Source organism: Phaethon aethereus (genome assembly GCF_964289735.1).
Source record: "Phaethon aethereus genome assembly, chromosome: 28".
NCBI lineage: Eukaryota > Metazoa > Chordata > Aves > Phaethontiformes > Phaethontidae > Phaethon > Phaethon aethereus.
This window is the reverse complement of record NC_138604.1, coordinates 2,276,708-2,299,779: the sequence shown is the minus strand read 5'-3', so window position 1 is coordinate 2,299,779 and position 23,072 is coordinate 2,276,708. Positions and strand designations below refer to the sequence as shown.

The 23,072-nt window shown below is 43.7% G+C and overlaps 3 protein-coding genes across 3 annotated transcripts; 1 reads left to right on the top strand and 2 right to left on the bottom strand.

Moving 5' to 3' along the window:
- Positions 1-548: 548 nt before the first annotated feature.
- On the bottom strand, positions 549-905 carry LOC309414347 (feather keratin B-4-like; the record flags this gene model as incomplete). The annotated part of the gene is made up of 1 exon (XM_082011656.1): positions 549-905. One exon carries the CDS (start codon positions 903-905, stop codon positions 549-551), a length of 357 nt encoding a protein of 118 aa, XP_081867782.1.
- A 5,514-nt stretch (positions 906-6,419) lies between these two features.
- On the bottom strand, positions 6,420-6,851 carry LOC309414350 (uncharacterized protein; the record flags this gene model as incomplete). The annotated part of the gene is made up of 1 exon (XM_082011659.1): positions 6,420-6,851. Exon 1 carries the CDS (start codon positions 6,750-6,752, stop codon positions 6,420-6,422), a length of 333 nt encoding a protein of 110 aa, XP_081867785.1. The 5' UTR covers positions 6,753-6,851.
- Positions 6,852-9,121: 2,270 nt separating this feature from the next.
- On the top strand, positions 9,122-9,648 carry LOC309414158 (uncharacterized protein; the record flags this gene model as incomplete). Its single annotated transcript, XM_082011444.1, has 1 exon — positions 9,122-9,648. Exon 1 carries the CDS (start codon positions 9,316-9,318, stop codon positions 9,646-9,648), a length of 333 nt encoding a protein of 110 aa, XP_081867570.1. The 5' UTR covers positions 9,122-9,315.
- Positions 9,649-23,072: the final 13,424 nt, after the last annotated feature.

Sequence of the window (23,072 nt, the reverse complement as noted above, 5' to 3'; positions counted from 1 at the left end):
ACCTGGTCACCTTCCAACTTCAGATGTTGAAAGCAAGCTAACATTGTCATCCTTCACTGCAAAGATTGATGCTCACCCAGGAGGGTGTATAAACAAAAAATGGTGGACAAAAAAAGACAAGAAAGCTCAGAATTCTGATGCACAGTAATTTAATGAGAAAGTAAGATGTAAAAAGATCCTACCGAAAATTAAAAACACAGGGAAAATATTGCCAGGGTCTCATTAAAGGCTGGAAGCAAAGAATTGCTCCAGGGCTATGCATTCCACATACATTATTCTTTCTTTTTCATGGCATGGGAAGACTTATGCAATCTCGTCCCACTTTTAATCAGCCAAAGATCATTGATATAACTAATTCAAGACCATTATTATCAGGAAGCCCTGGAAAGAATAGTCAGAAAACTAAATTAAGTTATTAGCTTGAGAATTACATCTAAGTGTGATTTTCAGAGGTGCACAGTTCATGCTCCAGGAAAACAATGCCAGTAGCGGGATTTGCTGAGGCACATCTTCCTCAGTTGGGTGGTTGCTCCTTATTCGTTGCACATTTAACATGGTCTGCAGCTACCAAAACCATAACCACTGGATCCATAGGAAGAATATGACCTCCCATAATTGTATAAGCTCCTAGAGCCATAGGAGCCACTGGGACCCAGAGAGCTCATGGATCCAGCCAAGCTCCCAGTGCTGGATGGTGCTGAGCTGCCCACTATGCTCTCCTGAGGGCAGGAGCTGAGAACAGGTCCTGGGAATGTCATGACCACAGGTGGTGGGTAGATCACAGCTCTCGAATCACCACAGGACGTGACACAGGGCTGGCTCCAGGCGTTTGCGATTGGCTGTGGGCAGGTCACTTCACAGGGTGCAAAGCACTGGGAGCTGACCATCTGTCTGTAGGAAGACATCTTCTGGGAATGGAGATAAATCTGAAACACACAACAGCGAGGCAACACAAGGCTGAAAGCTCAGATGTCAATATAATGGAGATTGTGCTTGGAAGAGAAAGAATAAGAGACAGCAAGGAGGATGAAGATTTCAGTTTTGACTCAGCAGTCATGTCCCTTTTCTCATCTTCTCATGTCCTCCTCCTCTCCCTCAGAACAGTCTCCATTTCTTTTGGTTCCTAATCATGGAACCAATTTGATACATCAACACATCATTAAAAATCAAAGAAATTGAGTATTTGAACTCAAGCTATCCCTCTGTCCTTTACCATTTCTCCTTTCCACCATTCCTTTTGACTTCCTGTGACACTTGATCATTTCTTTTATAAATAACTGCAGAAAAGAACAGAAACGCTGGCTAGTGCTTATATAGTAACATCTTGTGCTGCTTCTACACCACCTGTAATCATTACAACTGTATGAGGCAAGTCATTGTTACTCCAGCTTTAAGGAAGAGGTAACCGAGGCTGAGAAGTGAATGCATTGCCCGGAGCCATTTGGTGAGGTAACAGGAGAGACAGAGTTAAAATTCAGGCAAGCCTGGTTGTTAATGACTGTTATTCCCCAGTCTTTCAGATGCTACAGCTGGCACCAGGGCTCCCCTGCATGTTCTGTTCAAAGATAAAATGAGCAGCAACAATATCCCTGAAGAGCTTGTAAGGAGAGTTTGCTTGACAGAATACCCCACGTTTGGGTGGGGATGCAGCATCAGGGAGGTTTCCAGTACAACTCAGACTCCTGTGAATGTGGTCCCAGCTGGCCTGCTAAAGATGACTGAGGTGACAGATGACTGGCAGAACTAGGAACTGTGCGTAATTTTGTGGAGTCCTTTTCTTTAATCATAAGATCGCTTGATCACTTATAAAAGCAATTTGCAGCTCCTCTTGATCTTTGTCCTGCCTTACTAAAAACCCTAAACTAAAAATAAAGGCTGTGAATAAAGAAGAGGAATAAAGTCCTGACGATAACAAGCACATAATGTAATGCATGACAGGCTTCAAATGAATTCAGAAATAATTGCAAAGAACAGGAGAAAATGTTATTGCTAATGGTGGCTTCCTAGTTCAGCCTGAGACTGACTTAGCTTTTCTTAGTAGTCACCATTACATGTCAATGCACGTAAAGTAACGCAGAGTCATAAAGGCAGGATGGCCAGGCTGGAGGACATAGGACTTCACTAAATCTCGCTATAAATAAGTTTGCATATCCCAAACTTTCAACTGCTCTGAAAACTCTTTTCCTGCCTTTTTACAGCCTGCCACTGAATAAGTAGGAAACAGCTCTTTCCGAAAGAAAGATTTCACACATTTCTAAGAATTGCAGTTTTGTTTCAGTTAAAATCCTGCATTTTTACAGCACCATATTAATAGCAAGAGCATCAGGCTCAGACTTACCCCCTCACAGCAAAGAGCAAGTCAGGAGAAATGGTTAGAGGAGCCGAGAACTGCGAGCACTTTTATGCCTTTTCTTAGGCAATCAGGAGGATATGAAACATTCTTCATGTATGATGTCCTAATGCGTTATCAAACAAAAATTCACTCCACCTGTAACTGCCCCAGATAATGCAATTATTTTGCTCAGCGATGGTGATTACTATTGCGTTCTTGTTATTACTCTGGCAGAGTAATGTTTTTCTTTTATTGCTTTTTCCTATTTCTCTGATTGCCTCATACAGCAAAGATTGCCCAGAGTTTATCCATAAATACAATATGCCGTCACACCTGAGATACTACCCCACTTTTCCAAGTCATGCTCCAGTAAGGGGTCATTGTGCAATTTATCCCATCATATCCATGCACATTAATTCCTATGACTCTGATACGAGGCACATTAGACTCCATAGACACCTTCCTACTGAGTTATAGGTTTGGAAATGGGAAGCATTTGTTCCCATCCTCCTGGCCAAAAAACAAACACATAGCACAGGTCCCACTTCAAGATTTAAAAGGACAAGTGGCGTAACCTTTAAGCAGAAGCTGCTGTTATCCAGCCCTGGCATGGGGGACAGGAGCCTTAGACAATGAGAAGTTCAGTATCTACCTTTCATTGCCAGGGACTCCATGGGATCATTGCTGAAGACCTCAGGGCTCCTGAGTGATGAACGATTCATGGTTTGGGATGAAACAAGTTAGGGAGTGAAGCCATGCATCACCCTAAGGAAACCTTGGGCTGGAATCATAAAGTGCAGTTTCAGCTGATGCAGAAGATTGGCTGCTTACTTCAGCATATTTCTTCTTCAGATCCAGTACCCTGTCTTAGTTCTTCAGTTATTTACTGATAAAACTATTTCCAGTAGTGTCTATCCATTTTGTGTATCCAAGCTGACATAATTTACAAATGAATTTTTAATCTCAAATATATGAGTTCTTCCCCTCTAAAACCCAGCCCCTTGTACACAGTTTAAGATTGAATGCTTGGTTTTGAGTAACCTTGAGACTTCTGTTTTAAAATGTTGATTTTATTCCAGCTTGTCCATCGGCATTTGGTAACTGTTACCAATACTGCAGTGTAATACTGTACAGGTGACCCATGCAAGAAGGTTGAAGAAGCCTATTTTCTGGGGCGGCCTTGGGATTTCCCTCAGTGTTGTTTCCCAGTAATGCCAGCAGAGACATCCTTTAAAGCTACTGATAGTTTATGGTAGAGGATTCACATAAATGAGAAACGGGAACAGAAACAAAGGGAAGAAAATGTTGTGGGGAAACAACCCACCCGCTCTGCTCCTCCTGCCCGAACCACACCTGGTTTCACTTTGTCTGGAAGCAGGTGATGACAGTGTTGACATATACCTATAGATACTTACAGATGAATCACATAATTCTTGGAGATGCATCCCTCTTCTAACCACCCTGCCCTCCTGATAGGACAAAGGGAGCTACATACTAGTATCAATACTGCTACACCCCAAACTGCTTCTTTTGACTCATGATGCTCAGGGTAAGAGCCACATGTTTTGTTTTTATAATTTTATGGACCCACAAAGTGGCATCTGGATGCCATCTTAATGTTTTTTCCCATATAATAGAAGTTTCATGTGCTTTACCATTTTTGCCAGTGCAAATATGGTATAGAAAAATATTCAGAGACAAATAGCTCTATGAAAAGCCAAGTTAGCATGACATATGGACTACCTTTGCACAGATTCCTCATATGACAAATCACAGTACTGCTGTGGCACATATGGATCCATTGTACACAAACAATCACCAAACCCATTTACTAAATTAGCGTAAAATGTTTTTATCTATATCAAGCACATAATTTTATAGTAACACCATCAAAAAAAGGCATTCAAATGCGTCTGCAAAACCTTCCATTAATTGATTTTGGATCCTTTCCTTACAGGCACGACTAAAAACTCTTCCTGGCTAGCTTGGATGAACATGCATGACAGGCTTCAAATGAATTCAGAAATTCATGACGAGCAAATGAATTCAAAATTCAAGACGAGCAAAAGGACAATCCTTTGTTTCAGTTTGTAATTGAAATCCAAACTCTGCTCAGGATGCCCCGGTGTTTCTGTGCAATTCTTCCAAGTCCATGGTGGACGGCTTTGGAGTCATCTATCCAACAGTGCATCTCATACAGTGTGGGTGGAATTTGTCTCATCTGGTAACACAGCACACCCAGGTTGTAATGGCATGTCTACTACACCCTAGGAGGAGTCAAATAACAGCACACAAGTGAGTGAGCCATCTGAGAGAAGGAGAATGCAATGAAAAAGGAGTAACTGCCAACAAGGAGGGGTTGAGTAACACTTTCTGTTTGAAGAACACTATTTCTAAGTTCTTAAAAAATAACATTTATGCCTCGGTATGACTATATTTCAAGCCCAAAAGCATGACTGCTGTTGACGTGGACACATTAAACTCTGATGCTAGAATGGCCACAAAACATAGCTGGGACCATGAAATAAATATTCATAGGGATAATGCAAGACTCAGCACTGCGCTCTTGTGGCTTAGCTGAGAGCGTGACTCAAGCTGAGTAAATCAGAGTTATCTCATGCACCTCTAGATGAAGTGAATTCCTGTCTCTGAGCTGAAGCGTTGGCATATCCTCAACTTGCTCTGAAAATTGTGATGCCATTTCCAGATCAGAATTACTGATGCATACCTAGGACCTCCTCAGATAGCACTGCTGTCAAGATGCAAGTGTCTTTTTGGGGCAGTGGTTGTTTTCTTCTGAGATGACACCCAACTGTCCTCAGCCTCCTTGGGAACAGAGAGATTATCCAGTTTCCAGCAGTTCCTTTCTTGGAGGCTTTGTTTTTTTAAAAATCTTCCTCAAATATCAGAGCTGCTTGTATAATTATGATGATATAACCATGTAACAACAGAATCTTTTGTCTGATATAAGAAGAATACAACCCTAACAACCTAATCGGGCACAGGATGCCATCTTACTGCAGTCTGCTATTAAAGTACTTCTAGGCTATATTCCCATGTGTCCCAAAGACATGATTTTGTTATTTTCTTCAAAACACTGTGCAAGGTTCAGGCAGATCCTCAAGCACAGTGACAACACAGACATAAAGTAAGGATAAAAGTAAAATGGATATATTTATCTGAATATAAAAATATATCTATGCTAAATATTAACATATAGTAACCCTAATAACAACACTCGGCATACGTATTCTTTGAGTGAATCCTGAAGCACACATACTTCCCAGTGCAAAAGCATTTTTATGGTGGTATTAACTGTGTAAGATGCTGATTCTGGTTCCAGTTGCTGGGAAGGAGGAGTTATGCATTGCACAGGATGTATCCTGGCTCTGTTTTATAATCATCAGCTAATAAAGAGATGTAAGGGAGAGAGGTGTAAAGAAAGGCTGGAATAAAACAAAAAAAATATGCTAATATTAGGCTGCAGCTTGATTTTTATTAGGAACAAGAAATGGCATTTACACTAATAACAAACAAAAAATTGAAGGAATATTTCCAGTTTCTCAGACCCGATTACAAACAATTCGTCAACGAAGAATGAATGTTTCACACATGGTGTTCTTTCTTCCCCACGGCAAATCTAATTTTGCCAACCAAGTTCTTCTTTGCAGCATGCAGGAAGGCTTTGTTGAGCACAAAATCCTAACACATGGGAGAGCAAAGCAACTTCCCTGATACAAATTTTGTTACATCTTCTAGGTTGAACATAAAAACAGAAAACCAGTACATGTGTTAACAGAGAGGCTAAAGAACAAAATGACCCAATTTCTCACCCATGCTGTCAGAATGGAAAACACACATTTTGAGAAACCAGTGGAGGTTTGCAGCAACACATCACAAGCAAAATAGCATAAGAAGGACAAGCAGAACAGCGGTTCCCATGGGTGCTGAGCAGCACCTATAGGTCCCAGTGGATTAGCTGGAAGCCTAACCAAGGCTTTGGAGAGCTCCACAGCTCAGCTGCACATCCAGGTCTTGCCATCCGTTCCCCTGCTGTTTCTCCTGCCGCCCACACCTTCTGCCATGCTTAACATGGCCCACAGCCCCCATAGCGCTGGCTCCAGAGCTGGCTGGAGGAGGAGGAGGAGGACAAGGAGGCCCCGTAGACAAGGGAGCCCTGCAGGCCCCTGGGGCGGCCCAGCCCCAGTGGAGACGAGGTGCCCACGAAGCTCTCCTGAGGGCAGGAGCTGAGGATGGGGCCTGGGAAGGTGATGACCACGGGTGGTGGGTAGACCACGGCACGGGAGTCCCCGCAGGAGGTGACGCAGGGCTGGCTCCAGGCGTTGGCGATGGGCGGCGGGCAGGCCATCTCGCAGGGTGGGGAGCAGCGGGAGCTGAGCTGCTGGCCGGAGAAGGACATCCTTCGGGCAGGGAGGTGAACCTGCAATACACCAGGGAGCCTGAGTCAACCCGCTGCTCACCAGCCGCCGCGCAGACCGCCCTGCTCTGCCTCGCCGCAGCAGGGAGGGCTCAGGACGTGCCACACGGAGTTGCTCTGCTGCGGCTCGGGTGCTTTTTCTCCCTCTTCTCTTCCCCCTTCCTTGCCTTCCTCCCTCCCAGACAGCTCCTCTACGTTCTCTCGGGCCAGTTGAGAAGCTGAGAAGCTGTGCCCGGATGCACCGGTCAGTTCACCCTGAGCTCAAGAGTAAAAGCACCTCAACTGAGCCCCATCTTGGGGCTCCCCTCTGATCTCTTGTAGCAGTTGCAGGGCGGCTTGGACAGACCTGCAGCTGCCCTGTTTGCCAGCGAGAATATCCAGGAAAAAGGTCTTCATGCAAAGCTGGGTACTGACACCATTGCGGGTCAGACTGCCTGTGCAGGAGTTGGTTGAAAATAACAGAAACCCGCTGTACCTAAAGATAAAAAAGATAATGAAGGGATTAGACTTACTCAGACCAACAAAGAGGAGAAGCGAGGAACTGTGATCTGAGGTCTTCTGAGCCAGGAGCCCTTATATACCATCTCCTGGATTGCCTGGGGGGTTGAGACATCCTTTGTGTTTCAGGATTATTTTTGTTACAAAACAGTGCACGTCACTCCCCAGGCTTCTGTGATTGTTTTATTCATCTTTGGACAATTATCAGTTTCTTCCAACACCCTCTTGTTTCTTCCTTAAACTTTTGGAAGCAGTTTCACTTCCTGCAGCATCTTGCTGATTTTACCGATGTGACAAAAATGTTGGGAAACTACCTTATTTACGCAATTGTTCCACATAGCCAGTATTTTTCAATCGATCCTCAGTATCGTAAGTAGTGCAATGAGCTGTGGGCTGATTTTCTTCTATAAATCCCTGCTGGTATTGAGCTGAAGCAATGTAGGGCTTATACTTGGAATAAAGATGGGGGATTTACTCCATCTGCCTTAGTCCTTGTCCCAGCTACACACTGCAGGTCTGATACAGCACACTAAAGCATAGAGGTGATTTGTATTGTGAAATCTTGCAGATCTTCTGTGTTTTCTTTTGCCTCTGAACAGAAAACCACAACTACACATTCCCTCCCGTACCGCTCTGAAGCCTTTGCACCATGGCCCCTATTTATGGAGGCTAGCACATCCTTCTGGCTGCGGTGATATTATGACCCTCTGTCTGATGCAAGGAGAATCCTTCAATAACTATTAAAACAGTGAGGGGTTTGGTTTTTTTTAATTGGATGTGAATAGAATAGAGCAAGACAATTCTTTAAAGCCACACAGGGGAGTGGGATGCTTTATCCTGTGTTATGGGACACCCGAGGTTGGGGTCCAGCCCTGTGTCTTTTCTTTTCTTTTCTTCCCAAGGAGAGACCCTACTGCAAGATGAGACCCCAGGGGCCAGGGCTGGAAGCAGAGGGGGCTGAAAGCAGAGGGAGCTGAATGCGAAACTCCTAATTCTTGCAGGAGATGGTCACAATGCCGCACCTCGCTTGGGTGTTTGCAGTGTCCTCAGTGATTCAGTGTCTCAACACTGACCTGCACCAAGACAGGAAAGGGATTAAAAGTCTTGTGTGTTCCTTGATATTCCCATGGAAAATTTAATAGTGGTCCAAGATTTATTTATGACATTTTTAAATTTTTTATTATTTATTTACCAAGAAGGTAACAATATATCCAGAGTTAAAATGAACATAGAGTATGAAAACAACTTCTGAAACAGAAGCTTCAGTATCCTTAAGAAAAAAGTAATAGATATACTGCAAACCTGGGGGAAGTCAGCTGAGTGATCTCTAAGAAGGAAGAACCTGGGAGACACTGAGGAAGACCTGGGCTGAGTAATTCTTGCTAACAGCGAGGAAACTTTTTGCATGAATGAGGAGTTGAGGAGTGATGTGTAATCTGTGTTGTTTGGGAGCTAATTAACTTCTTATTCACGAGGTGTCATAGACCAGCGGGCAGCGCAAGAAACGCTATAAAAAGGGCTCACAGCACAGCCAGCCTCAGACAGCTGCTCTTTGCTTCTCCTCTTTGCTCTCTTGAGTAAGTTTGACCCCGCTTAATCTTGCTGACTTAGAGCATCACGCTTGAGTAGGTTTAACTGAATCTTTCAGAAATACCCTGCTGCTCTTGCTTATACCTCTTTTTCCTTGAAAATGCACTCCGTTCACATGCTTTGGTAGAGGTAGTGGCTTTTGCTGGAAAATACAGTGACAGGTGATCTCCAGCTTGTTTGTCACAGGTCACTTTAGGGGTGGCCAGCTTGAGCAGCGCTTCACGTGCACAGAGCCCGGGAGAGCGCAGAGGAACTGTCTGGGAGGGAGGAAGGCAAGGAAGGGGGAAGAGAAGAGGGAGAAAAAGCACCCGAGCCGCAGCAGAGCAACTCCGTGTGGCACGTCCTGAGCCCTCCCTGCTGCGGCGAGGCAGAGCAGGGCGGTCTGCGCGGCGGCTGGTGAGCAGCGGGTTGACTCAGGCTCCCTGGTGTATTGCAGGTTCACCTCCCTGCCCGAAGGATGTCCTTCTCCGGCCAGCAGCTCAGCTCCCGCTGCTCCCCACCCTGCGAGATGGCCTGCCCGCCGCCCATCGCCAACGCCTGGAGCCAGCCCTGCGTCACCTCCTGCGGGGACTCCCGTGCCGTGGTCTACCCACCACCCGTGGTCATCACCTTCCCAGGCCCCATCCTCAGCTCCTGCCCTCAGGAGAGCTTCGTGGGCACCTCGTCTCCACTGGGGCTGGGCCGCCCCAGGGGCCTGCAGGGCTCCCTTGTCTACGGGGCCTCCTTGTCCTCCTCCTCCTCCTCCAGCCAGCTCTGGAGCCAGCGCTATGGGGGCTGTGGGCCATGTTAAGCATGGCAGAAGGTGTGGGCAGCAGGAGAAACAGCAGGGGAACGGATGGCAAGACCTGGATGTACAGCTGAGCTGAGGATCATGGATCTCTGAAGCAGTGGTGACCTGTGGGTGCTGCTCAGCACCCATGGGAACTGCTCTTCTGCTTGGCGTTCTTGCACTCTGTTTGCTTTTGATGTCAGTTTTCTCAAAATGTGTCTTTTACATTCTTAGAAACCAAATTACTGATTATGCAAAGTCTGTTTCTCACTGTTAGCGCACAAAACCACCAGTGGTACTAGTGGTTACTAGTGTAATAGGACACTGGAAAATGGTCCATGTATTTTTTTAGTTGTTTGGCACCATGCATTTTTTTCTCCGGTGTTTTTTTACTTTGATATCTATTTGTCTAATAGGAAACATCCACAGATGTCACCTCACACTGTGATTTGTCCAGTCCATTTGAAACTTGATCCAAACCAGAAGAACAATGTGCTGAAAATAAATCAGTTTGATTCAGATTATTAAGTTGGCCCTTTCTTAAAATGCTGAGGTCCATCTTGTATTTTTCCTTTGTTTAAAATGTACACTTTTTGGTCTCAATAAACACTTATGATTGCATCCAAACAGCATTTATCTGTTTGCTTTCTTCTCTGTTTTGGGGTAATGCAGCCTCTGCAAACAAACCGAACCAAACCATACCCTTATCTTAGATATCTGTAAGTGAGTGTTACAGACGGTGTTTATACAATGCTTATGGATTCATTCATCAGGAAACTTTGCTTATAACATGCAGAGCTTGCCTGTGTGCCTGATTTAATCTTTAGAAGGAACCAAGTGTGAGAGAACTGCCCAACCCTTAGATAAAATTTTCCAAGACCAGTGTGAAATACTAAATAGCCACTCCAAAAGTATTTTAATAGCTCGCCTTTACTTCCCTTAACTTTCCATGGGTTTTTACCAGAACTGTTGTAATTCCACACACCATAAAAAAAAAGGAATATTAGATTACGCTATAATTCTATACAATATAGAGAAGTAAAGTGAGAATGTTAGACAGTGCACAGCAGCAAAGGGAACTTCCCAAAGACAGAAAATTAGCTAGTGATGAAATCCCCATCTGAGATACAGGAAACTTGAATCCCCTTCCCTACTGTACTTTCATATCTAGCTTTCTGAGATCATAAAACTGCCTCAGCTGGGATCATAAATGCCCAAGAGCAGCTATCTTTTGCTAGCTTAATTTCTTTTTACTGTGCAAAGTAAAGAAGCCTCCAGGCAGAATCCCAAGAAACAGGGAAGCAGAAATTGGAGCTTAAAGAAGATCAGCATAGTCACATTTCAAAGAGCAACTTAGATGACCAACAGAAGACTGCAATAAATGAAAGCAGATAGGGAGAGTTCTCAATAAATAGGGAGCTGTGATCCGGCAGTGCTCAGGGACCAGCTGGAAGGAATAAAAAATTGCTTTGAGATAAATAGAGCAATTAGCCAAGTAGCCCCTCAGCTGTTGCTTACTGGTGCATTAACCCTATTTAGCAGAGTACTGCAGAGCACCTGCCTTTCTTCTCAGCACCTCCCTGGAATTCCAGATCTGAGCTATTGAATAATGTTTTAAGAATAAAGGGGAGATCGATTGCACAATGAAGAAATAGCTAACTATGTCTTTCTGTGGGTATGGATGTTATCTGTGCTGTAAGCTGTAGCAGGTGCTCAGCCAGCTGAGACTTTCCAGTAAGTGTCCTACGCTCTCTTGTTATGCTTCCTGCGTGCATGTGACAGGGCATGAAAATAATGGTAAACCTCTCTTCTATTCCCTGTACTGTTTTCTGTCTCCAGCAATTTTCTGGCAGTGCAAACTGGTGCAGTACAAGGTCTCAAGCAGGCAGTGATCAACCATTGGAACAGGCTGCCCAGGGAGGTGGTGGAGTCACCATGACCGGAAGCATTCAAAAAGCATGTAGACGTGGCACTTCAGGATATGGTTTAGTGGGCACGGTGGTGTTGGGTTGATGGTTGGACTTGATGATCTTGAAGGTCCTTTCCAACCTTAGTGATTCTGTGGTTGGACTTGATGATCTTAAAAGTCTTTTCCAACCTTAGTGATTCTGTGACCATGGGAAGACTCATTGCTGAGCAGAAGACTAATGAGGTGTGTTTGATTGGTTAAGGTCTTCATGCCCGTCTCGCTACAGGGCTTAACTAGGATGGAAGCACCAACACTCTGCATGGAAGATTCTCTCAATTGTGTCATTTCATAAAAACAGACAGAAAGCAAAACCAGAATGCTAAAATTATGATGCGGCATGATTTTTTTAATAGATGATAGAGGAGGAAAATTTACAAAAGCAAAACGTGATCATACAGAAAATGAGGAATTTGAGGCTTTTCGAAATGAGGTTTCTTGTTTCGGGAAGCTTCCTTTCAGGCACAGTGTTCTTTTCTTCTTTTGTAGCTGTAAGTTTGATGATGCAGTCCAGTTTTCATCCGTTAACATAACTCTTCACTGGCATCAGGCAGTGTCAAGGGGGAGAAATCGCAGTATGCAAACTTCTCCGTTATGCTTCTTGTACAATGTTATTAGGTTGGATGTAGAAGGAGTATTAATGCATTTGAAAATTTGGACCATGAGAAGAACAGAACAACATTTTTATAGCTAAGAAAGGAGAAGTACATCAGCAGGTACAAGCACAAATACAATGTAAAGTGTTAGCAAGAATCAGCCTTTTTATGTCAGCATCTTAAAAACCCATCTTACTCTTGAGTTTGGATCTTGCATTCAGCATCCTGACTGCTCTTGGTGCAAGTATACTCCTGCTGGGTTTGGCAGGGCTCACACTTTCTAGAGCGATAACCACTGAATCTTTGAGAACAATAAGGGTATGAGAATTTGCTTTCTTGTGATCCCCCATAAGCAAAAAAGCCTCTGTAGCCATAGGACCCCGCATAACCAAGTGAGGTCCCAATGGCAGCTGGTCCTGAGGATCCCACTACACTTTCCTGAGGGCAGGAGCTGAGAATTGGCCCAGGAAAAGTGATGACAACAGGGGGTGGGTAGACCACTGCCCTGGAGTCACCGCATGATGTGACACAGGGCTCGTTCCAGGCATTGGCGATGGGCTGTGGGCAGGTCACCTCACATGGTGTGGAGCACTGGTAGCTGCACAGCTGTCTGTAGAAGGACATTGTTCTGTAGCGGAAGTGGATCTGAAAGACAGAAGACTATGTGTAAAACAAGTCAATGGTAGGTTAGAGATTTATGTTCAGGCACTCAGGCATATTTGTTGAGGAAGCTACCCACTTGAGTAGCTTCCCAAACAGCGATGATGTGGCTTCATAGCTCCTGGTGCTCTCTTCCACCTTTTAGTCACACTGTTTGAGTTACACTTATCTTCTGTCCTTGCTAAACTCTCAACATTCTCTAACCTTCCTACTGAAATCAAACAACCTACATTTTTGACATGTCAATACAGGATGTGACAGAACATATCGAAGGGCCACATCGTAAGCAGTGCTTGTTGCAGCTGTGCAGTCTTGTAAAGGAGCACAAACCTTTCTGTACTTCATGAGACCAATGGCCATCTCACCCAACCCCTTTTTCTCAGCAGTTAACCTGTAGGACAGGATTTATGGGCACACCTGAAGTGGTTGTTCCCCTGGTTTTATCTACCCAATTCCAGCAGTTAGTATTTTAGGACTACCAACTTGTAAACCTTTGATAAAAGTGTTGGTTGTTCAGTAAGGGAAGTAGATGTTCATATACAAGTTGAACACAGAAATACACAAAGGCATGACCCAGGTTTCATTAGAACTGGACCCTTTGATCAAGCTAGTAAGGTGATAAAATAATTCCAAATTAAAAATAATAAGCATTACAGCAATAAAAGCTTAGGATCTTAGTTACACAGGGCTTCAAAACTGAGCTTCATCTTCTACTAAAGCCAAGATAAGGCCGCAGCTCATTTCTATACTAGCTTTAAGAAAGAAAAGTTGCAAATCCTTGAAGCACTTAACAAGGACTCCAGTAGTTCCTTAAGAAGCTGGATAATGCCAGCCTCAAGCTCTTTGCTGGATCAGTGAGGTGCTTTTACAGAGAGGTTAGCCCTGTTAGTGGATTCAGTTAGAGTTATCATTAAAAGAGTGTATGAAAAAGGCACAAAGAATTAAAAACTTACTCAGGTCCCAGAGGAGAAGTCAGGAGAAGCTGTTGGGAGAGATATGAGCAGTGCATGCTTTTATACTGCTGCTCGGATAGTCTGGACGATCTGAGACACCCTTTGCTTGTGATGTTCGATTAGATTCAAAACGGAAGTAATTACACGTAATGCCTCAGAGCATATAATTATTTTGCTCACTGTTTGTAGTTATTAGGCAATTCCCAGCTTTCCTTTACACCTTACTATGTCATCCCTCTAAACTTCTTGATCACATTCAGATTCATCAGATTTCAGTCTCTCTGAAACAATCCTCAAGCTTTACCCTTCTGCAGTAATGAGAGGTAATTTGGTTAAGTTAAAATCCTCTGGTTGAAAACTGCATTATATTTTCTATCTTTTAGATTTTAAAATCCACTCGGAGTTGGGAACAGACTGTAAATACTAACCATGAAGCTCCGGGGTGCAAGTCTACTTGTTTTGCCTGCTTCACATCCCCACTTCAGCTGCTCAGCAAGGTGTGATGTGCTGGTACCAACAGGGCAGCAAATCTGTGCAATTCACTGTAAGGTGGAAAATGAGCATGTAGGTAATGTGTAGTAGAAATGCTGCCGACTTTAAACTGCACTCCAGATTGTACGCACTTCTTGTACAGATCTTGTCATCCCAACAGCCAAAGCAAAGGACATTTTATGGTCTGAAAAGAGCCTTCGCTCAGCCTCTGCTAAGAGCTGCTGTTTATTCCCCTCTTTTTTTTTTTTTTCCTCATTTTTGCTTTACCGTTAGTTCTGTGTGTACTCTGGGACAAACTTCTTTCCAACTTAGGTGCCAGACCCTCAACTGCTCCAACTGAACGTGACGCGACTGAATTTAGCTCGTCTCGGTTTATATTATGCTCTCTGGAATGATTTCAGCAACGTTTTCCTAAAACACTCCAACTGAGTAACTTTGCACCTAGCTGTCTCTCCAGTGCAGGTTTCACTCCAAGACTCAATATTAATATTTTCAGAACTGGGCAATATCTGTATTTCTGGCCACAGGCAGCCTTGTTTTCAGAAGCCAGTGGCACAGAGTATTTTTCAGGAGGGAATCAGAATTTTTTCAAGATGTCTCAAAGTGAGTGAAAAAAAATCAATTATCATTCCAGAAGATGACTTTAAGAAGGATCTCGGTGGTCCTGCGAAACCAATAAATGCTTTAGCCCTCAACTTTCCCTGTAACCTATACAGGAGAGGGGAAACTCCATCTTTTTTTGTTTATTAGCACTGCCCTCTAAGAGGATTCTCTAGGGCAAGCCTCTTTCTAGGAGCTTGACTCTTTCATCAACACAGCAATCAGTCAGATTGACAGTGGTCTGTTATCGGGGGGGATGCAAAAGATTCAGCTCACAGACTCTCAGCAAGCAATGAATTACAGCAGTAAATTCCATTGGACATTATTGTGGCATCACAGACCATGAAGCCAGGTGCCTAATACCATTTAAGATGGAGAAGGACATAAAAGTCAAACACCCAAAAAAAGGCGCTTGATCCATTCCCACCCAAAACAAACAAAGGGAGTGGACTGATGCCAGGAAGGACTTGGTCATTGAAGTTTTGAAAGGAAACGAACCATGAGATGTAGCGTTGTGTCACAATGTGATGAAGCAGGGAACACCATAGTAATTAGGATAAGTCAGAAAATGTTTCGCATCCTCAAAATGAGCTGAATATGCAACAAATATCAGTTGGTAAAGCAGCAGGTCCTCATGAGCAAGGTTGTTTCATACACACAAGGAGTTTAAGTGGAAAATAGTGCTCAGTTGTCAAATCTTTTTCCAGACACTCCTTTTGTTATATGAGCCCTACTAAATTGGCTAAGATCAAATTTACTCAATAGTTTCCCAATTTTTGAAACACAGGTAGAAGAGCAGCTTTAATAGATAACTGTATATTCTGCTAAAACCGTGATTTTTGTAAGAGTTTGACATCTCTTTTCTTCTTGAAATAGTCTGTGAAAACTTGTTTATAAATTATTAGGCAGGGACTTCTATGACAGCAGGAGATTGCTTAGGGTACCCTGTTGCTCTTATTTTCACTTGGGTTAATCTTTATGCATAATCTTTAACTAGTTTCATAATTCCTAAAACTGAAAGCGTTTTGCTGTAGGTGACCTTTGTTTTGTATGTTCAGCTTTGGTATAAGGTTGTGAGTATCCTCAGCAGACTTCACCAGCCGCCTGAGAACTCACACCATCCCTGAACTGTCTACGTGTGTAGAGAAGGAAGGATTTCTGTATGGCCATTTTGAAGTTGTAACATCACCAGACTTTTCATTTAACCTTTTAGTTAAAATCCATACTCTGGTCAGGAAAATGAGAAGCAATTCAGGGGTGTTGAGTGGGCATAGGCTGTTTGTAACTATTTAGGGTCTGTCTGGCGAAAAAAAATGTCAGAGACATCAGAGATGAGATTTCTGACTCATAGACCTGTAACAGCTCCACTTGCTGACGCTTTAGCTGACGCTGAGAGATGAACAAGGAAAATGTATCAAAATTTGCATCTAAGTGCTATTTCTCCATAGGTTTCATGGAAAGATGGCTAAGGATTACACAGCAGGAAATATTATTTACATCTTCAAAGTGCCAGAGTGGTTCAGCCGCTCTGAGTAAATCTAAGTGTGGAGCCAGTGGCCACAGTCCTGTCCCTGCCCTCCTCTGAGCTGTGGTTTTGTGGACTGACAGGAGCAAAACAGATACCCCTGCACAAATACCCCATGTTCTCTGTTTATTTTTCTTAATACCCGTGTGTTTATCTCTTGCCCCGATTTCATCAAAATATCTGAAAGCAATGCAGGGTAGAAAAATAAACAGCAAAGAACAAAACAAATAGAATTGGCACAAGGCAGGAAGGTGATGGAGGTGCAGCCTGCAGGGATTTTGCATGGTCTGCTTTGTTCTTTTCTTACTTCTGGCTTTGTCCTGAAAGAATTTCTAGCTCTCTTAAGTGATCCTTGTGGACTTAATGGTGACAGATCATCTCCCATGAGTGGAGCCTGGTGCATGCAATGCTTGGCTGCGTCAGTAGCTTCTCCTTGCCCTTTGTGACCCCTCTGTAAAATTGACCCACTATTTTTCCTTCTATGTTTATTTTATTTCTTCCCAAAGGAAACAGGTTTTCTGCCTTTTCTGTGGCCTGGGAGGGCAGGACCTGCTGCTGAAAGTAAAACCCACCCAAATTCTAACTGTAACGATGGCAGAAATAGGCACACCTGTATTTTCCTTCCCAGCTCATCCTCTGAATCAGAAACTGATGTGAAGACAAACACTTTGCTCTGATGTGTCAATTGTCTTTCCTGTAACAACCACCTAGACCGCGGGGCTGTTGTGAAAATGCTGTCTTTTAAAGAGCGCGCTGCATTCCTAACCACGTAGTCTCCGGATGGGGGAAGCCACACCTGCACCCGCCCGGCAGCCAGCTTCGTGCAGGGCGAGGTCCCCGCGAGACTGTGCTCGGAGCACTTCCCAGCGGGATTCGCTCCGTGGCTGGTGTCCAAAAGACAGACGGACGTGCGTCCCACTTGCCTATGTTTTGGTACCCGTCACTATCAATGGGCATGTCTGCCCCGGGATAGCGCCATGGGTGTGTTTGGACCTGTGTACTCCAGGAGTTTAGGAGGTGGACAGCCATCACCCATGGGATAGGATGTAGAGGAAACAGTAGGTCTGACAAACCTCTGTTTGAGATGCTGGAATTCTACCACTGTATCCATGATCTGCACTATGCTCAGCATTGCTGCCCTGGGTCTCTGTCCTGGTTTTGGCTGGGATAGAGTTAATTTTCTTCCTAGTAGCTGGTACAGTGCTGTGTTTTGGATTTGGGATGAAAATAATGTTGATAACATGCTGATGTTTTTAGCTGTTGCTGAGCAGTCAAGGATGGTTCAGCTTCCCATGCTGGTCTGCCAGCGAGAGGCTGGGGGGTGCTCGGGAAGCTGGGGGGGGACACGGCCAGGACAGCTGACCCAAACTGGCCAAAGGGATGTTCCATACCACATGATGTCATGTTCAGTATATAAACTGGGGGAGTTGGCCGGGGAGGCACTGGAGCTTGGGAACTAACTGGGCATCAGCCAGCAGGTGGTGAGCAATTGTGCTGTGCATCACTTGTTTTGTTTATTATTTATCATTATTATTGTCTTTTTTTTCTGTCCTATTAAACTGTCGTTATCTCAACCCATGAGTTCTACCTTTTTTTCCCCCCAATTCTCTCCTCCGCCCCGCTGTGGGGAGGGCAGGAGGGAGCGAAGGACTGTGTGGTTGTTTTAGCTCCCTGGCCACATTGTGTGCTGACCCCTTAAAACAAGGAGAGCCCTCATTCATTCAAACCACTGACAGCGAAGGAACACAGTGAGGGCAAGTGCCACAGGTAAATCTGTTTTAAAGATGATGAATACAAAATACATTTTACTCTATTTTCTCTATTTCCTATTACTCTGTTTCATATCTTGAAATAATTCTCACAATACACCTTACCTGAATTTCTTAGAGTAAGTGGAACTGACGGCTTAGCTCAAACCCTCCCTGGCCGGCAAAGAACGTGACTGACATGGTTAAACAGCAGAAGAGAAATGAGAATCAAAGAGAATTGGTTTGAAAACTCTGGGCTACGGGTGCTTTTATACAGTTTCTCAGTTTTCCCTGGGGGAAGTGAAACATTCTTGGCCTCATTTGTACTCATTGTCCTTCCAATACACTTTTTCGGGTATGTCACTCAGTCAAAGTAATTGTTTTGCATATTCTTTCTCCTAATTAAAAAACTCCACCTCAGATGGTTTTACATCATAGCCCATAGACTTCTTGCATGTCAAACAGAGGGACTGATTTCCATCCTTGTTATAGCTGTAACTTTACTGAGGACAGAGGGAGATCAAGATTTACTTTTGTATGAATCTGCAAATTCATTTTTCAAATTATGTTGCTCTCTATATAACTTAACAAATATTTCCGTATGACTTGGCCATAGATTGGTGTTTGCTTGTTTTTCAAAGTGTGATAAATACTAAGTCAGAGCTGGAAATAGACATCTCAGACCTTTGTTCAAAGCCACAGTCATCTGTTTGATACTTCTATTACTATTTTAGCTTTGTCTAGCAATTCATTTACAAAGAAACAATATTTGAGTTTTGGAAGCAGTAATTGTAAACCCTTTTTAAATTCGAAGCCCATCTTCAGCATTGGACTGTTAACTACAAATTGCCATCATGGGAAATACTTTTGCAACACCCGGAACGGAGCACTACAGAACAGAGTGTTAGACTGTGCCCTGTTTAACGACAGGTCTTAATTTTTACACGTGAAATGTAGAAATTCATATCCAGCCAATGTAACTGGGTTTAGAACCAAGGCAGAAGTATTGTCGTTGGTGATCAGCTTTGACTTAGGGAATACCCTTCAGTAATCCTAAAGATTTCATATATCAACACGCATTGCTTACCTTATTTGGAAACAGAAGTGCAGAAATAATATGATTAAATCTCATGTCGTGGTATAACCCCAGCTGGCAGCTAAGCACCACGCAGCCGCTCCCTCCCTCCCCGCGTTGGGATGGGGGAGAGAATCGGAAGAGCAAAAGGGACAAAACGCGTGGCTGGAGACAAAGGCAGTTCAATAAGGAAAGCAAAAGCCACGCACGCAAGCAAAGCAAAAGGAGGAGTTGATTCGCTACGTCCCATCGGCATGCTGGTGTCCGGCCACCTCCAGGAAAGCAGGGCTGCACCACGTCTCACGGTTACTTGGCAAGACAAACGCCATCACTCCCAGCATCCCGCCTTGCTGCTTCTTCCCCCAGCTTTCTAGTGCTGAGCATGACGGCGCACGGGCTGCAATACCCCTGGGCTCAGCTGGGCTCAGCTGTCCCAGCTGTGTCCCCTCCCAGCTTCCTGTGCACCCCCAGCCGACTCATTGGCGGGGCAGTGTGAGAAGCAGAAAAGCCCTTGACTCTGTGGAAGCGCTGCTCAGCAGCGACGAAAACATCAGTGTGTTATCAACTTTATTCTCATACTAAATCCAAACCACAGCACTAGACCAACTACTAGGAAGAAAATTAACTCTATCCCAGCTGAAACCAGGACATGTCAGCCACCTGTGTTAGCCAATATGTCCCTGTCCTATTATTTTTCTGGACTGAGACATGTCAGAAAGTCTGTGTCAGGTACCTTTGAGGGTACTGATTGCACAGCCTTTATTTCCTGTAAATTAGCTTTTCTTCTGTGTTGCGTAGACAGTAATTTTTCTTCCCATTATGTCTTGGAGATGCATTCTTAGATTGTCAGTGCCTTGGAGCTGGAAAATCTCCCATTTTGTTTCTTACAGTTCCAAACAATGGTCATTGACTCAGTGTTACAGTGCAGGAGATAAAAGAATGAAGATGTGGTGTGCAGTGCTCCTCCCAGCTCTCCCACTGAATCAGCAAGTGTGGCTCAGTGCAATATTTAGCCTCAGCTTTTTAATAATCCCATCAAGAAATCAAGAATAAAAATTACCCAGTTAATTTGGGTGTTGTACAAATGAGTGGTTGTGTATAAAGCAAATAAAAACAAGGGTTTTGTATTCTCTTAAGATATAAAAAGAAAAGACTAAGATTGAGCAATAAGGATGGGAGTATTAAAATGGGCAGCCACTAAACTGGCGTATCACAAAGCAAACGTGATTTCCACAGGAAGGTATTAAAAAGGGGTCAATAGACTGAGAGCATTTCCAGAGCCTGAGGAGAAAGAAGACTATTTGGTGAGGATGAAGAAAAGATGATGATGATTCAGAAGTGCCTGTTTTGGAGGAAAAGTCATTAGCACAGGTCGGGCACTAGCTGGTCATCGTTCTCCTTTTAGAAGGGTGACTGGTCACTCCTAACTCTGCCTGATGCACACCTGCCCTCCTAAAGATGCTGAGCCCATAAGCCATGGGCTTAATAAATACAGGTTTATTATTTCCCATACCCCACTGCTCTGCCACTCTACCATGCTCGCTCTGGCAGCGGGAGCTGCAACTTGGCCCTGCATGCTCCTCAGAACTTCAGGTGTCATGGCAGCATGGGTATAGAGCCTCTTAAAGACTTGCAGGTGGTCACTTTTCACAGTCATTTCCATAGGGTAGTATCCGCCTTTTAAACACAGAAAGAAAGGAATTGTAGATGCCCAGATTAGAGACATACTTCACCATCCCTTTGAGAGTACGCCCTAACTTGGATGACCATTAGTGTTGCACCAACAACCTTGACTATCATCCATCTGGGTTTTTAAGGATTTAATTCCAGAGATATTTCACAGGACCAAGGAGAATGTGTTGCAAGACTTGGAGAGTCCAGTATGAGGACTCCCCACTACTGCCTTCCAGATCTGAGAGATTCTGGGGGTTTGGGGTTTTGCCCATGAAACTAATTTAATTTAAACCAATCTCATGGATCACTGCATACTTTAGGCACACACCACAGCCAGATTTTCATCTGATTTCCTCTGCTTCCAAGTTAACCTTTCCCGTTTGCAGTTTTGTGCTATATTAAGCATTTTTCCCAGCAGGTAAAATACTGCTCTGTGCAAGCCTGTGTAACACCCACATGAAATGGGAAATTACTACTGATGGTTTCTAGAAGAGATGATTAAGACAGAGGCCAAATGATTTACCAAACATCTCTTGGCAATTGAGTGAGCCTCTGGGAGGAGATCTCGGGCATGTCTTGTACTTGTTAGTGTTATTATTTATAATTATAATTCTACTATCTCTTAGCTTATGTAAATGAGGTTGACGCCCAGATACCATGAAAATAAAGAGTTCAGACAGTCACTGCTGTCAGGAACCAATAAACGAAACCAACTAGTTTTAGGTATGGTGAAAGGAAGGATTACTGTCCCCACTGAAGAGAGCCTCCTTCAGCAAGCACAGAGAGTGGGTTGTCCTCGCCCCAATGCAATGACGGTGTCTAAAAACCTCTCCCCAAATTCTTGGCAAAAGTTACACTGGAAATCTGCTCCAGACCACTGTGCCTTAACCAGGACATCTTTACCTTGCCCTGGGTCTAGACTTGATGTTGTTTTCTATTTTCCATATTGTAGTTTCCCTAGTAGGTTCAAGAGCAAGACCAAGGTAATGTCTCTGCTTATAATAAATAGCAAAGAAAACAGAACATTTCTATCCTGCCTGATAACTCCACAGGAGTGCAGATTACAGCTCACAGTAGGGCAGGGACACAGTTCCTTAAATGAGTTTTGCAGTCAGGAGGGAATAGCCATGTGTAATCTAATTCAGCTCTCCAATTACTAAATGGTGTAAGCAATATTTTTGACATATAAATCCTTTAAGATTATCAAATTTAAATGCAGGTGCAGGAGGACCCCAGCGTTTGATGCCTCACTTTGATCTGTGGTCTGTTACATCAGGTGAGGAGCTGGGTACCATTTTCCAGTTGTAAATGTATTTATTACGGACTCCCGTACATAGCTAGACCAGGATCCACTGTCTGAAAGTGCCCAACATGATGTTTCAAAACAAGGGAGTTGTTAAAAGCAGTACATTTTGGAGTAACTTGTGCATGAGACTAATTCCTTCCTAGCATTTCTAAGCAAGGGTTGCCTTGCCCTTTTTCATCTTGTTTTTAACTAGGGCAGCGTATAATAATATTGACCAGGAATCTCAGGAGGTGGGATAAAAAGACTTCTGCAGCATATAAGTCCCATTTCCCTTCCCTCCACCACCCCTTCAAAATACGCTGTAGAAACTCACTATTAACATCCAAAAGGCCCTTATATCAGAGAGCTGCTTCTCTGTAGCTGTGAACAGCACGATCACCGTAACTGAAGTACCTGAGGGCAGCAAGCTATAGTTGGTTTTTTTCACCTGCTGAGGAAAAAGAGAGCGGCGATAAAAAGGGAGCAGAGCAATATCTGGCCAAGTGTTGGTGTAAAGGTCTCTAAGTTTCATCTCCTTTTGCAGACAAAAGATTTGAAAACCTTTGCACCAAGCATGACAAAATCAATACATTATTTAAAAAAAAAAAGTTTGTTTTGTCAAATCAGCAGTCCTCTGTTTTACCCGAGTTATGTGCTCTGAAGCCTGGACAAGTGGAAGAAGGAAGTTAATTTCTGCAATGAGTAGAAAGAAACTAAGGGTGAATACTGTCCCTATTTGGCGATGAAAGATTTCTGAAGGGTGCAACATGGATGTGATACCATTCAACTAATAATTGCTTAACAGCAAACAATATGCAAAGATTCCTCCACCCGTTGACATGACAAATGCAGGAAAGTTTGTTTTGTAACT